At 31.9% G+C, this 16,214-nt stretch overlaps 1 protein-coding gene and 2 long non-coding RNA genes across 6 annotated transcripts; 2 read left to right on the forward strand and 1 right to left on the reverse strand.

The window, feature by feature from the left end:
* The first annotated feature begins 1,050 nt into the window (after positions 1–1,050).
* On the forward strand, positions 1,051–1,808 carry LOC114178922 (basic leucine zipper 4-like). The gene has a single exon (XM_028065070.2). The coding sequence runs from the start codon at positions 1,102–1,104 to the stop codon at positions 1,615–1,617; it is 516 nt and encodes a 171-aa protein (XP_027920871.1). The 5' UTR covers positions 1,051–1,101; the 3' UTR covers positions 1,618–1,808.
* An 8,476-nt stretch (positions 1,809–10,284) lies between these two features.
* Positions 10,285–15,066, reverse strand: LOC146887941 (uncharacterized). 3 transcript variants are annotated; one of them, XR_014993649.1, is made up of 4 exons: positions 14,931–15,065; positions 12,218–12,330; positions 11,640–11,690; positions 10,285–11,308 (listed from the first exon to the last, which is right to left on the reverse strand). It is a non-coding gene; the product is annotated as an uncharacterized LOC146887941 (long non-coding RNA). The 3 variants fall into 3 exon arrangements; XR_014993651.1 differs by lacking the exon at positions 14,931–15,065 and adding an exon at positions 12,469–13,991; XR_014993650.1 differs by lacking the exon at positions 12,218–12,330 and having other exon boundaries at positions 14,931–15,066.
* Positions 14,359–16,214, forward strand: LOC146887942 (uncharacterized). 2 transcript variants are annotated; one of them, XR_014993648.1, is made up of 3 exons: positions 14,359–14,635; positions 14,715–14,890; positions 14,977–16,214. It is a non-coding gene; the product is annotated as an uncharacterized LOC146887942 (long non-coding RNA). The 2 variants fall into 2 exon arrangements; XR_014993647.1 differs by having other exon boundaries at positions 14,359–14,890.

The raw sequence follows: 16,214 nt of genomic DNA on the forward strand, positions 1-16,214 counted from the left end.
ATCTAAATGAAATTACCAAAATCATGAGTTATATAAAGAAAATATTTTTTTTTATCAAAAAAGGAAAAAAGAGGATAAAAAAAAAATTAAAACACGGCAAGGGATTAAAGTGGTAAGCATATCCATGGTATATATGTATCTTACAATTTAACTAAGTGTGAGCTGAATTAATATGATAATATACATGTATCTTTATCCATCATAAATGTGTTCTCCAAAGTATTCAAAGTAATATATATATTTTTTTTGAAAGTGATGAATTACGATTTTAAAATTTGGTGGAGAGAGACGTTCAGATTTAAATATCTAACAATGTGTTGAACAAGATTACGACCCATACAGAACATATATTTTACAGGGGAGAAAAAAAGGCATCGACGACCCTTTCAATATAATTCTGTTTGGCCATCTGTTTGCTAAACAAAAGAAAATGGAGAAAAGGAGGAGCAAAAGTGCCCAAAATAAAGAAATAAACACAAAGTCTAAATTCTATTGTTTTCCAAAAGCACTATGAGAATTACGGGGACATAGTTTTGTTTTTATATATTCGAAGTATTTTAAATTATTTTAAATAAGTTCATGTTAGTTATTTTTATAAATTTTGATACAATAACACTTTAAAATCTATATATCATTTATCTGAAATATGGTATTTAAAAGTATTAGTAAGAATTAAAATATTTTGAAATTTCTATTTAGCACCAAAGTTGTTGTTCCTCTTGTGATATGAAGTTAATTTTGATACATAAAGTAAGACTCGGAGTTTTCGAAATATTTGTTTGGTTGGCGCTAAGCACAGCATTAAAATTTTACCTTGAGGATGAAGTTCAAAATCCAAAGTTTAAAGGTGAGCATGGATACCCTACCCTAACCTAAAGAGGCCCCACAGCCATAGTGGCAAATGACTCAAAAGCCATGCAATGTACAAAACACAGTTTCGGACCAAACATAACTCCCCCGAAACCCCCTCAAAATTACAGCGTTTGCCCCCGTAAGGTGGTCCATAAATAACGGAGTCCTGCAACGCTTTTCTTCCCTTTCTCCCTCCTCTCCTCCTCCGCCTCTAGTTTCAAAAAACCCCGTCACTCTGCCGCCGCAACCATGCTCACCACCCTCCCTCCCTCCGACCCCCTCGTGGGCAACCCATTCTCCGCCTTCTCTGTCGACTTCACCGCCTGGGAGGACGACTCCCACCACCTCCTCTCCCCCAAACCCGTCACTTCCAGCTCCGGCTCCGACAAACCGGAGCCGGAGACAGCTGAACCGGACCAACCGGTGGTGTCGGTGGTGGACGAGCGGAAACTCCGGCGCATGATATCGAACCGCGAATCTGCCCGCAGGTCTCGCATGCGAAAACAGAGACACCTGGAGAACCTTCGGAACCAGTTGAACAAGTGCAGGGTCGAAAACCGGGAACTGAATAACCGGTTGCAGTTCGTCCTGCACCACTGTAACCGCCTCCGTAACGAAAACGAATGGCTCCGGTCCCAGCGAACCCTCCTCCTCCAAAAAGTCGCCAACTTAACCCAAATTTTGATTTTCCAACAATTCCAACAACCCATCTCCCCTGCATGGACATGCAACACTTCGCTCATCCCAATTAATCAAGTTAATTAAATCATATATAATACGCTCTATGTAATTATTAAAAGTTAGATCAAGATAAGAAGATGTTAAAAGGCTGGGATTTTTGGGATTGGGATAACATATATATTTAGACTCGGTTTTTGAAAATATTTCTTTATTATTTTCAAAACCGTATGCCATATATATATATTACCGATCGTAATTATTATATTTTGTGTAAAGTATTAGCCTCTTTTTTGTTTTTGTTATTCTACTTCTAGAATGAGTATTTTATTTTTGTATTTTTTTTTTGGCTGCTGTTAGCTCCTATTATATATAATCATGATGCACGTATCATACCGGTGCTGCATAGTTCAAACTCAAAGGTCAAAACTAATGTCACGTATTTGTATGAATCAAACTGCCAAACATTTTAATCTCGTATTTATACAATTTCGAGTTAACGAGGACTTGCCCTAGGAAGAAGGGACGAGAGAGGGATATAACATTATTCGACGAATGCGTCTAAAGAGTATGCATAAATAATCGTGTTGTTAAAAAATTACCATTATTTTATCATAATTCATAAATCCCTATGATGAGAATTTTACTAGCCGATTATCTTAAAAGTTATATAAAAATGATTCCTTACTAATTAACATGGTAAAAACTTTTACACTCAGTGCGAAACCTGTTAACACTCAAAAATTGGTTTCGTGCTCTCCAGCTTATAACTGACTGGGCAATGAGATGCTTTTTCTTTCATTTTTAGGCGAATGGTACTTTTTTTTTTTTATACATTAATATACATACAATAAAACTAAATGATTGCCCACGCGAGATTCAAATGACCAACGAGGGAAGCGAAAATATTTGATGAAAGCCGAGAATTCCAAATTATCTCTCCTCGTAGGGTTTGGAAAAATAAATCAAATTAGAAAACGCGTTTTGATGTTATTTATTAGATACATTTTTCCATAATTGATTAATAATTCTTTTCACTGACAAGTCTTCTTAGATTAAAGAATTTTCTAAATAATGGGCCTTTTAACACAGGAATTCAAAACGAAGATGAAGATTGTCTTGGAAGAAAGTATATAATGAAAATGTGTCTGTAGCAACGAATACGTCACTTTCTTTAATCAAAGTACAAACTTAATCCCTCTTTTTCTTTTTAAGAGAATCAAGTTGATTGGTTTTGGATTGAGTGCAATTAAGACGAGAACTTTAGCCTATATAGTAATATAAAGTTATTTATAACTTTGTGCACAAGATTTTGCTGAAGAGAGGGGCCACAGGTTATTGGTCACTCTCAATTTGATTATTTTTTGTGTGTTATAATTATTGAGCTCTATAATTTGTAAAAACAGAGACTCGCCTCACACTCACCTTCTTTGTAATTTTTAATTCTTATAATTGTATGAATGTGTATTCCAGTAACAGATATTGATCAGTATTGTGGATGAGTTAGTAATCCTTTATATTTTAGGAATAATCATGGCGTCACCAAATAAAAAATTGTACATGCAAACTTTTACCCTCCTAATGTTTATTCATTTTACCATCACTGTAACTGATGTTATGTATGAATCTTTATATACCGATGTTATGCGCCAAATAAAAAAAAAAAAGTTGTCGAATACTTGTTACTTTCAACATCACTGTAACTGATGTCAGATATGAATCTTTTGAGTATTTTAATTTCCTTTGGTTTGATCGATCAGTTTATACTGTCCATATTATGTTTATTGATTTGAATAGAAAAGTACTTTATTGATTATTAGTATTTACAACATCAGAAATACTGTTTAGGCTTAAAGAACAGCATAGTTAATTTTATAACATTTTCGAACATTTCTTTTTATGTAATGTTTTGTCTTCTTTACTTTTTACTGAGACACTTTTAGTGAATTTAGAAAAAAGATAAACAAATTTATAAATATTTTAAAAAATGAGGTATTTTTTTAAAGACATTTAATATTTTGTATGACATTTTCTTTGCGATAAATTTTTATAAATTAAATTTTTACAAATATTTTTAAAAATATAAAGATATTACTTAAACCAAATTTTATTCCAAATTTGAAAAAAAAAGGTGTAAATTAAATGATACAGGAAAGTCAAAGAAAGTAAATTCAAACAAAATAAATTAAAAAATTATAGAAGGAGATAGAATATCTTAAATATAAATTGTTGTAAAATAGCTTACAACATTGTAGGAATCCACTCATCTATCCATGATCATCCCCTTAACCTAGGATATGTTTACAAGTTCTAATCTTTATTATAAAATATAAGTATAATACGTATAGTACAAATTTTAATTTCTCAAAATTTTTATTAGTTTTTATTGCTGATGGTATTAATATTTGATTTCTACATTAATGTAATTTAATCTTCATGCTTTTAAAAATATGAGATTTAACTTTCCCAATATGCTAAGAATCGAAATAATGTCAATGACTTCCTTTGTCTTATTATGTCAAAATGGGTTGGAATCCAGGAGCGAATCTAGTCTACCATGGGTTTGGATTGGATTGGATTGAAATTTTTTTTACAAATTTTAATACAGTTTAATTTTTGACTTGGTCCACCTAGAACCCATTTCATCCGGATTGAACCCGTGGTAAGCCGGGTTGACTCACCAACCTGCAAATAAAGGGTCCCACAAATGTTTTTTTTATTATATTGGCTTTGCATTTGTGTTGGATTAGGTTGTTTTTAATAGCCAAGACATTGGAAATTTACTTTGTTGTGATTTTGGTTTGTATTTGGAGTTTAACATCCTTATGGATTGTATTTGGATGCTATTAAAGTTTATTTAGATTTTAATCATAACTATAATTTAGTTTTTATTATACTGAATAAACAAAATTGTATTTTTTTTAATTAAATGAGTCAGTGAACCAACCCGTAATGGGTCGAACCGGGTTCAAATTTCTTTTGGCTCACTGATAAGTGAGCCGGACTGGGTTGACTCACTAAGTGGTCAATCTGTGGTGGGTCAGACCGGATTACCCGTTTTACAGTTTTATTATATTCCTTTCTTAATTGTAGAAAAAAAAATACTAGAAAAGTGTTTTAATGAATTTTCTCAAAATATGGCTTCTTAGTGGTTCTAATTTTTACTCTTAAAAAAATGTATTAATATTATGTCATGTGTCCCCATTTAAATGATCGGGTATTGCATTCTTTTTTTCTGAATTTGTCTATACTTAATAATGGTAAACCATGTTAATAAAACCTCGTAATTTATTAAAGTTTCTAGATGGTTTTCCGTAAGACATCATTTAAAATTATATCATGCACCTAACAAATGCGTATGGTTCTTCTTTAAAAGATAAACCAAAGAGTTTTCACATAATTGAACCATCAATTATAAAATAAAACTTGATGTCAAAAACATATACTTCAATCATTCAATTAGAAATTAAGAATTGAGACTGAGTCACGAGCTTCAGATAGGTATAAGTTACACCCATATTTTAAACCATAATATATATATATATATATATATATATATATATATATATATATATATATATATATATATATATATATATATATAATTTGTGTAGGGTAATTATACCGGAATGACCAAAATTATTATTTTTATAAATCACAATCAGAACAAAAATGACACATGAGTTTCTTTTTAATAAATTATACGAATTATTATGTGTGTTATATCGAGTGAGAAAGTAATAAATCATATTTAAGAACTTAATATGAATAGCTATATTATATCTATCAAGTCTCTTTGTTGTATATGTTAAAAAAATGTGTGATACAAATGAGTTTGATTAGTGATGGTCAAACAGTATAAACTATTTGATAACACACATTTCAAATATTAGTTATTTTTTAAAGAAAAAAATGGGAATAATTAATGCATAAAATATTTGTAAACAAACCGAGTGGCCCATACATAAAAGGCACTACATCACATGTTGGAGGCTACCTTTGAAGCCCAATACTGAGCGTGTCCCTTTCTACCAATCAAGTGGGTTTTGAATGGCTCACTACTATGGATTTTTTCTTTAAATAAACCCAAAGTTGGTACTTCATTTTGTCATCATAGGATTATCGCAATCACAGTGTTGATTAATAAACCCAAAAACATCGTTTTCCACATTGATTGTGGCATGGAGAGTGCTTTATTAGAGGCATGAATTTGTTCGAATGAAATAAAATAACATCATACCAAATAAGCTTAAAGTAGCACAGTGTAAACATGAAATCATGTGATTGCAACCCCAAGGGTAAGATCAAGGAGAACTGGACAGATATTGTACACGTAAGCGGAAGGAAAATAAATTAATTTCAGAAATTTATCAGAGTTATTTTACATGTAAATAAAAAATGAAAATTGTAAAGTTATTTATATGAAAAAAAAAACCATAAAACGTTAACTTTAGATTGGCCTTTCTCTTGCGATAAATTATATTTCGGTAGGTTTATATGAAAAGAAAAAAAAAAAAAACAAGCGTTTAGAAGAGCTATAAACTGTATCAATGAATGAACCACGCGTTGTAGTTAATTAAGAACGTCTTAGTCATTACATCTTACCTCATAATTTTGAGTTCTCCTCAATTTGAGGAACTTGTTTTAGTGATTCTCAGAAATCTTATCGTGAAACAAAGTATGTTCTTGGGCAGTGTAAGGAATAAGATAAACGTCAACTCAAAAAAAATCTTAGAAAAACGAGAAAGACACCATAAGAGTTACATAAAATATTCAATTTATGTAAAGCTCTTTCATGATTCATATTATGATATATTAAGTATTCTTTGTAAAACTGATGAATAACGATTAACCTTCGGTTACTTCACGGAAATCTTTTAATATACTTTTTTTATTTTAAATTTTCATTTTTTTTTTAATTTTGATGGTATAGCATAATATAGAAGAAAGTATAGATAGAATGATTCAAAGTATAGAATACTTTTAAAAATTTATAAAGTTTTTTGTCCATCATAATAAATTATATTTAATTATATAAAATTACAATATCAAAATTTATACAATAATTATAAGATTGATTAATAGATCATATTTATGAAAATAATTAACAATGTGAATATCTCATATTATCTCATATATTTAACAAAATTAAGTTTATTTAAATTTATATTTTGTATCAAACTTTATTTAAATTTTGTTTTAAATATTTATATATGTATAATTTATAGATAAATATTAGAGTTGTTTTAAAAATAAAAAATTTATAAATTCAAATATTAAATTTTATAACAATTTTATAACAATTTAAAATAAATATATTTATTTAAAAGTTTACAATTCAATTTATAAAGTTGTTATTTTTAAACCAACTCTAACCTTTGTCTATAAAGTATTGATATATAAATATTTGGAACACTATTTAAATAAAGTTCAATGTAAAATAAAAACTTAATCTTGTTAGAGATACCATTTTTAAATTTATATAGAGGTTAAATTTATATAGAACTTTATTTAAATTATTATTTTCAATATATATATATATATATATATAATTAAAAAAAATTAAAAAAATCATGTGTTTACACATGGCACATAGTTAACACTGTTAGTGTACTATTAACGTAAAGGATCTAATTGTAACGAATCTTTCAAAATAGGAACCTAATGGAGACAAAAAAAAACAAATGGACCGACTTAAGATTTTCCTACGAAAATGGAGACCAATGAAATTATTTAACCCAGAAATAATTATAATTGTACTAATGTTTTTGTGAGAAATACTCAACTACTTAATCACTTTCCAAAATAGCTTTTGATATATATATATATATATATATATATATATATATATATATATATATTAAAATTTAATATTTTTCATTTATTTAATTTATTTTTGTTATAAGGATAATTGAGTAAATTTCAAATTCTATTATATTTTTTTTATCTATTCATCATTCAAATTATTCAATAATTTTTATAAAATTCATCTTTAAATCTATTTATTTTAGTCTCTATACACACTAAATGAGGAATGATGTGTCTCTACATACCCAAGAATCTTGCGATTAGCACTAGAGATGTCAACGGGACGGGTAGGTTACGGGTAGTAGCTCCCTCGTACCCTATTCGCTGGATAAATATCCGCTCCGTACCCGTACCCATATCCGTCGGGTATCCGTTATGCGGGTACCCACTTATTTTTCTCATATTCGCAGGTATCCACGGATACCCGTGGGTATTTACAAAATTATTTAATCATAAATTCAAATAAAATAAAATAAAATACATCACTGTCATAAATTTTAAATAAAGTTCAAATAAAATCAAGTTCATACAAGTCCAAATAATGATAAAAGTAAATATAAAATGACATTCAAAACATAATGAAAATTCTTAGTGTTTTGATCAAAAAGTCTATTTCCTAAAAAATAAACAAATAATAAACCTCAATTGCCACGTGTCAAGTATTATATGCCCAAAGAATGTTAAGGGGTGTACTTGGAAGAAGACAACGTACCAATACTTGAAGTTTGAAGAATGAAGATAGAAGACAGGATGTGCAACTTAGAAAAAATTAGGCCATAATGTTTTTTAATATATATATATATATATATATATATATATATATATATATATGAGGGTACTTTTGTGAATTAAAGTTTAGCGAGTACGGGCATCCACGGGTACAGATACTATGATACCCGTACTCGCCCTGTTAACATGCGGGTATAAAAAATATCTGTACCTGCGGGTAGCGGGTATCTATTTTTAATATTCGTTTTCTACCCATTGCGATTTTTATTCGCGGATACGAATTTTTTTGACATCCCTTATTAGCACTCACTTTTGACATTGCTTTATAATTGAGATAATATAACAAATGGACCTGTCTCCAAAAGTCTCCACATGTTCCATCCTTAAACCAGTGATAAGCCAGAAATGAGAGCGCTGCCATCAATCTGCCCAATGACCCATCATTCAACATCATACTATAATGCTTCACCGATTGAATAAGGAAACCACGACCAGCATAGCGGAAAAAGGGAATTCTGTGAGATCATGTTGGGTTGAAATTGCATCAAACACGCGGTTCATCTCAGGAAGATGATTTAGAATACGAGATGATGTGTTGTTAAAAGTTAAACTTAAACTTAATTTAACTTTATAAAATTCAGATTGTAAAATAAAATTTTCATCCGCTATTTTAAATTGTTCTTGTCTCTGATCTACTAACCCAAAAAATGTGTTTGACGAATAGTAATTCCATTGAGGCATTTGGTCAAACATCTGACGGTTAGCATAACCATTTACCAAGTTGTTTAGCAAAAAGGTTTCGGAATGCCTTGATTATGTTGCAATGGATCTTCTTTTGTGTTGCGCAATGTTTGAGCAGTAGTGATTAGACAGACATGAAATTAAATAGTTTTAGGATAGGCGAATACATTTAGTCGATCTTGCTTGGTCTCAGTTCCTTTCAGCATTAATTATCAAAAGCACATTTTAATCTTTGAAAATAACATAATTATACAAAGGTTCCTAGAAAGAATTACTCAATCCTCATGTTGCTACCTCGTCCTTTCAAAGGTATTGACTGTTTGTGAGGCGTAAATATCATGTTTGTTTCCATCAAAGATATATGGATAATCGAGGAAGAATATTTGAGAGACATATGAGATTCTACCTCTGGATCTAAGACGGGGTGATATGAGGAAAAGAAAAATGTAATTATTAAATAATCAGAGGAAGAATATTTGAGAGACATATGAGATTTTATCTCTGGAATCTAAAACGGATGATTTGAAGAAAAGAAGAATGTAATTATCATTTATCTTTAGTAAAATTTAATATTTTTATATATGATAACTAATAATTATAATAACCAAAAAAAAAATAACAATTTAATAATGATAATAATAATGAAATATAAGTATTTATAAATATTATTAATGGAGAAAACACTACAAGAAAGTTATGTATTAGCGAGGGAATAATCCTTAGCTAATCTCTCGTAAAACGATTTAGCGAAGGATTAGCGAGAAAATAGCGAAGACATTATGTAGTAGCTAAAATATAGGTAGCTAAGTAGCTAGAGAACCACTTTGTCGTTAATCCCTAGCTAATCCTTAGCTAACTCTAGCAAACTAGTTGTAGCTAATCCCTAACTAATCCCTAGGAAACTGATTGTAGCTAGTCTATAGCTAATCTCTTGCAAACAGGTTGTAGTTAATCCCTAGCAAAATTATTGTACCTAATCCCTAGGAAATTGGTTCTAGCTAATTCTTAAATAATCCCTAGCAAATTAGGTGTAGCTAATCCCTAGCAAACAGGTTGTAGCTAATCCCTAGCTAATCCCTGTAGCTAATCCATCGCTAATCCCTAATCCATCGCTAATCCCTAGCGAACAAGTTGTAGCTAATCTCTAGCTAATCCCTAGCAAAGGAGTTGTAGCTAATCCCTAACAAATAGGTTGTAGTTAATCCTTAGCAAAGTGGTTGTAACTAATACCTAGCTAATCCCTAGCAAAATTATCCCTAGCAAAATTATCCCTAACTAATCCCTCACCAATTGAATAATTTATCTCTAACTAATCCCTAGAAAAATCGTAGCAAATTGCATCGGTATAAAATATTCCATGCTTTTTTACTTGTAACTTATGAAATGCATTTTAACATAAATATAACATAAAGTAATAAATCTTGCCAAACATTTTATATGAAACATGTCAAATGTTATCACATTCAAAATAATAAAAGTAATGAACATAATGAAAGTAGTATTCACAATTGTCAACATACATCATTAAGTTTAAAAACAAAACAAAACATCATCATCTTCAAATTTTATTCTCGCCATGTTTCTTGACAGACTGTGGTGATGATATCTTTAATGCAGAAAATATTTGTGTCTTGAAAAACTTCATTTGTGTTTGCATTTGTGTATTCATTTGTTGTTGTAAAAGTTTTTGCATTTCTACTTGTACTTGCATTTGTGATTGGACTTGTGCTTGAAATTGTGCATGCATATCTGCTTGTGCTTTCAACTGAGCTTGCACTTGTTGTTCATGTGCCTCTATTTGTGCTTGTAACTCTATCTGTAGGACAAACATTCTTGTCACTATTTTCTTTGTAATACAACATGTAATGATTAGGACATGCATCTATCTTCTCGTATCCTGATCCCAACTCATTAACCATTTTCTTTGATCTATACAAATTTTCAGGCAACCTTTATGAATATGGAAGCATGCCTTTAATTAGGGAAATCATTTGATCATATCAATTGACACTCATGTTAAACTCTGACTTCAAGTTTAGGAGTTGTGTTGTAGTTGACAATTTTGTATGCCTTTTGCAACCATCCCATAAAGGTTCATCAACATCCTTTAATAAGTTGAAAAACTTTGCGGTTGATGGATTTGGATCTTCTTCCACTTCAGAATTTATTCTACCAAAAGAAGCATCAATAATCATATCTACATATCGCCTTCTGCTCTTATCAATAAAATTTTAGACGATAGATGTTGATGTGCTATCTCCCCATTTCTTCTCACCATGAAAAGTCCAATTTACATAACCATCAACAAATACATGACGATACAAATGTTTCTCCATATCAAATGATGTCTCCCAATAACGATTTCTACATCAACATTTGTTGGGTCTCTAGTAGCTATTCGAATGAAATCATCAACTCCATTTCTAAATTCTTCACTTATCATGCCAGATGGATTCTTTCTTTGCAACATCCATGTTCTATTAGGTCTCATGACTTGTCACTGGTTTGATACATTAAAACAATAATAATTTCAATTAAGCTAGTAATTAAAACAAACTGAATACCTAACCTTGAACACATTGAATATTAATTAATGGCCTCATCATGATGGTATTATAATGCACATTTGAGGAGTAAAAAGAGCAAATAAAGGAAAAAAATAGTAGAAACAAAATGTGATAGATGAGACAAATATATTGTGACGAAAGAAGAAAAATGAGAGAAATTATGGTGTAAAAATGAAAGGTTGAACCATTATAAACCATCGCATATATGTGAAAATACATTATAAAATTGTAGTACCATGCATATACATTTGTGCGAAAATTTACCTTAAATATTAGTCCGCGACCATTGCTTAGAGAATCCAATATAGATTGAACCTATATGGGAAAAAATATATATGAAAATAGGTTACTCGTGAATGTTAAATTAGTCAGCAAATAAATTAATATGGTATAAAAAAAATATGCATCAACCGTCAAAGTGAAAAAGTGTTTTCAATTTAAAAGTATGTCCAAAAACTTAATAAGCCTAGTTGTTAGAGAATCTAGAAGTTCAGTAATAAACCACTCTTGACCACAAACCATGCAATAAAAGCATATTATAACAACTTGGTTATCACACTCTCTAGATGCTTTAATTATTTTAATTATGATTTTAAAAAGGAAAACAATAATACAATTGTAAGGTAGCTTTTACAGCTAAGAGTTAGTTAGATAAAAATAGCCCTTTAATAGGAATCTTAGATGAAAAGCGGGAGGAAAAAATAGCATTTTTTGGAGAACAAAAGCAGAAACTTCATGGAGAACAAAAGCATTTTTTGGACCAGACATCAACATGAAAAATATATACAACTATACCAAATTAAGACCTGGATCCATTATTTGGATGCATTTGCCCGACTCACCCTTCATCGAAGTCGATTACTACTAAAAAATCCATGTGTCAGGGTGCATAATAAGGACGATATTGGTTCTCCAATTAGCGGTGTAACCAACAAAAAGGTGAAACAGCAACGAGCTACATGCAATAACCAAGTGACAAATGATAAGCAACGCTAGTTTCAAAAGTTCAGAGTCAAATTTAAGAAAACTTTCGAATTAAATTTGAATAATAAGAAAATAGAATTGCAATAATAATGACAATATAACACTAAACTCGTCACAGCTGTCGCGGTTTATATGAATCACACATGAGTTTTTGTCGATGTCAGACACCCCTTTTGTCACTTTCTTGGATACCTTGCTCAAACTTGAATAATTATGTTTTTCTTCCAAATTCCTATTTTCTCCACTAACACAATCAATCTGAGTGGAAGATCTATTACAACACAAGTCTCAGGTACTTCCCCACAAATCAAATTTCTTGAACTATAACTGGTTCTAAAAATTCACATCTTTCAGCTTGTGTTCAACTATACCTGGTGTCGCAACCGGAATCGCGACGGGACGACGAACCAAAAAACAAAACAGGTTTTAAAAAGAGATTTGGAGTCGCCACCATAGTTATTTTGGAAAACTGTGGAAAACCATAAAGATAAGATAAGTCTGCAAAAAACCAGATTTTGGATCCGGGAGTCGGTTACGCGTAGGGAAGGTGTTAGCACCCTACATGCCCGCCCGAAGGCGGTACCTTTAATTAAAAATGCAAAATTGATGTGGTTCTCAAAATGTTATTTTTCCCCAAAAATAATAAGACAAAAATAATAAAAAGAAACAAATATATTTTTTAATTTTTTGGGCCCGACAAGGATTGACCTTGGTCCTACGTATTCTCATTCAAAATGAGAAATCAGGGTTACGTAGTTCTTTAAAAAGATATTGGAAAAAAACATTTGAGGAAATGATTTGATTTTTTGGAAGTGAACCTGACAAGAACTGGCCTTACTCCTACTTATCTCACAGTGGAGAATCAAGGATCACGTAGTTCTTAAAAGATATTTGTTTAAAAGTGTTGATATTTTTATATTTTTTTGAAAATTTATATATTTTTTTGTATTTTTTAAATTACTTGAAGATACGTGTCACACGACGCGGACGGTCGGACAGACACTAAAAAAGAGAGAAAACTATTTTTGGTATTTTTGAAATTGAGTGTCACACAGTGCGAGCGACCGGACAAACACAATAAATAGAACATTTTTATTATTTTTATTTTTTATATTTTTTTCACAATTTTGGTAATTTTCAAATATTTTTGTTTTTTAGAATTAAAAAAAGAAAAAAAAGATAAATAAAAAAATAATTAAACAAAATTAAATAATAAAAAAAGAAACAATTTAATTAAGAAGGATGAAAGTGGAAAGCAAAACATGAGAGTGCATGAGTAATTAGGGAGAGGTACATGAAGTAAGTGAGGTGTGTTTATTAAAGGTGGTGGTGCAGAGAGTAAAATATAAAACAAGCCCAAAATAAGAGTAAAAAGTGTATGCAAGAGTGTGGGATTAGTAGTTGTGGAGGTGGGCGAGAAAGTGAATAATGCAGCGAAGCCCAACAAGAAAAAAAAAACAAGGCGGGAGTGCAGGATCATAAAAAAGGGAGGTGCGTGAAGAAATAGCCATCCCAAGCCATAGCAAAGTAGTGGGTGTGCAGAAACTTAATACTGGGGGTGCGCGAGAAAAAAACTACACAGTCCCAAATTTTTTTTTAAACCTAAATAGACTAAAACTTCTCTACTACTCACGCAGCTCTTCTTCCCATCACCGCATACCACAACGCTCATGCTGCCACTGCAGGTCCCACCACCGGCGAGGGACGACGCCGTCGACGCCAGTCACCATCGGCGGTGTCGCCGGCGAGAACCAAACCACCTGAGTCGCTTCTCTTCCTTGTTTCTTCTTCCTGCGTGTGAGACAGGGGCCGTTTCTCCTTGAAGATGCCGCTGGCAGCGTCTGTGACCACTGCCGTGAACTCCGCTGCCGCTGACGCAGCGTCTATGACCACCGCCGTGAACGCCGCTGCCGCCAAGCTTCCTGAATCGCCCTTTTTTTCTTGTTTCTTCTTCCCGTGAGTGAGAAAGGCGTCCTAGCTTCTGCGACTCGCCACCACCGCGCCAGAGGTGGATGAATCTGTGGTGGGTTGTGAACAATGGTGAAGCAGAGAATGGGTATGCTGTGGGAGTGGGAATGTTGCGATCGTGAAGGTGAAAGTGTGCGAAGTCTCTGGTGGTGCCAAACTAGGATGAAGACTTATGGGATAAAACCCGATCTGTGCGTGCGTGCTGAGTTTGGTATCTGTGTTTTTTTTTATTTTTTATTTTATTTTGGTTTTTATGCAGGTGAATGTGAAGATGAGGATGAGAATAATTCAGGTTCAGCGGGAGAAAGGTAGGGGTAATGAAGATTCGGTTGGGAATGAGGGTGTGGTGGGTTAGAAGGTATAACTGATTGTGTTATGTGTGTACAGGCGGGGAGGATAGATTGGCGTGAGGATTCAATAGAGGGGATAATGGAGGATTCAAGCAACATTAGTAATGTAGATTCAACGAAGATTCAATGAGCCAAATAAATGACAAGCAACAATCAATATATAGACTACACTAAGTTCATTCTCAAGCACAATGCAACTGCAACAGCATTCAGGTTCACACCAAACATTCAAGTATTCATATGCAGTGCTTACCTCTTGCAGTCCTCCCTATTAACAACTCTTTCTTCCCCTTGTGCAGTTGGTCTCTATCAGTTTGTCTAAGGTGCTGGGAGCTGTTTCTCTGTATTTTGAAATTCTGTTCTCTCCTGCCAGTTAGGTTCTGTGTCCCCTCTTTTTTTCAGAATCTTATCTTCGTTCTCCTTTGCGTGCTCTTTTGCTCGCTGTTGTTCTCTCCTTGTTCTGTATTTTGTTCCTTATGTGAAATTGTGTCTCCTCGTGTCTCCTCCTCGAGTGTTCCTTTTTTCTTTTATTTCTAACATCCTCTCTTGTTCATGGTTTGGCGGGAAGTGGCGGTTGCTTCCTCGCCTTGTTCTGTCTCCAACAGAGTCACTTTCTTCCTTCGATCAATCCATTCATCTCACCATGCAGTTTCTTTTTTTGTATACTAAGCAACAGTAGTTCAGCCCATGCACGAGACAGGCACCGAATGAGGAAAGAGCTAGGCAACTAAGGAAAGAGCTAGGCAACTAAGGACACCAGAAAATTAAATGCTCTCCACCGTTTCTCTTTACTTTTTTTTTCTTCTCTTTGTTTTTCTTCTTTTTTTTTTTTCAAAACTGTTTTTTTTTTGTTTTCAATCTTTTTTTAGTCCGCTCTTTTTTTTTCTTTTTTTTTAAATAATAAATAGTAAAAAGACAAAAAATAAAATAAATAAGAATAAAATTGAAAATAAAGAAAAGAGAAATAAAAAAAAAGATGAAGAGACATTATGAAAATCAAAGTAAAATAAGATAAGAAAGAAAATAATAATAAAAGGTAATAAAATAAAAAAAAATAATTCGGACGAAATTGGGTGTTGACACCTGGCAGTAGCTTATAAGTTGTAGAAAAATGGCAGGGTTTCCTCTAAGCATTTACTTCAAGTGTTTTTGTGATTCTCCTAGGTTTTGTGATTGCTCCGATGCAATTTGGTAAGCCAATAAATTATATGAAGTGATGAATTACATGTGGCTTTCTATTGTCTGATAAATCATGAATTGGTATGATTTGGTATCACTAAGAATGCTATAAGGCTAAGAGCAATAGAAAATGAGTAAATTACTTGGTAGTCATAACTGCTAGTATTGAGGGGCAACATCAATTGAAGGTATTAGGAGAAGGGTGTTAAGCCTAACAGTTTCAGAATTTAATGACACATGCAATCAAAAACTAGATTCAACACAATTATTATCATGCAAATCTAAAAAAAAGTAAGTAAAAAGTGAACTAAAACTACCTAAACAAGTGTAAAAAGGTATAAAGACTCTAAAAATCTAT

This window comes from Vigna unguiculata, chromosome 3 (genome assembly GCF_037176805.1).
Source record: "Vigna unguiculata cultivar grain cowpea cultivar isolate G323 ecotype 2 chromosome 3, ASM3717680v1, whole genome shotgun sequence".
Lineage (NCBI taxonomy): Eukaryota > Viridiplantae > Streptophyta > Magnoliopsida > Fabales > Fabaceae > Vigna > Vigna unguiculata.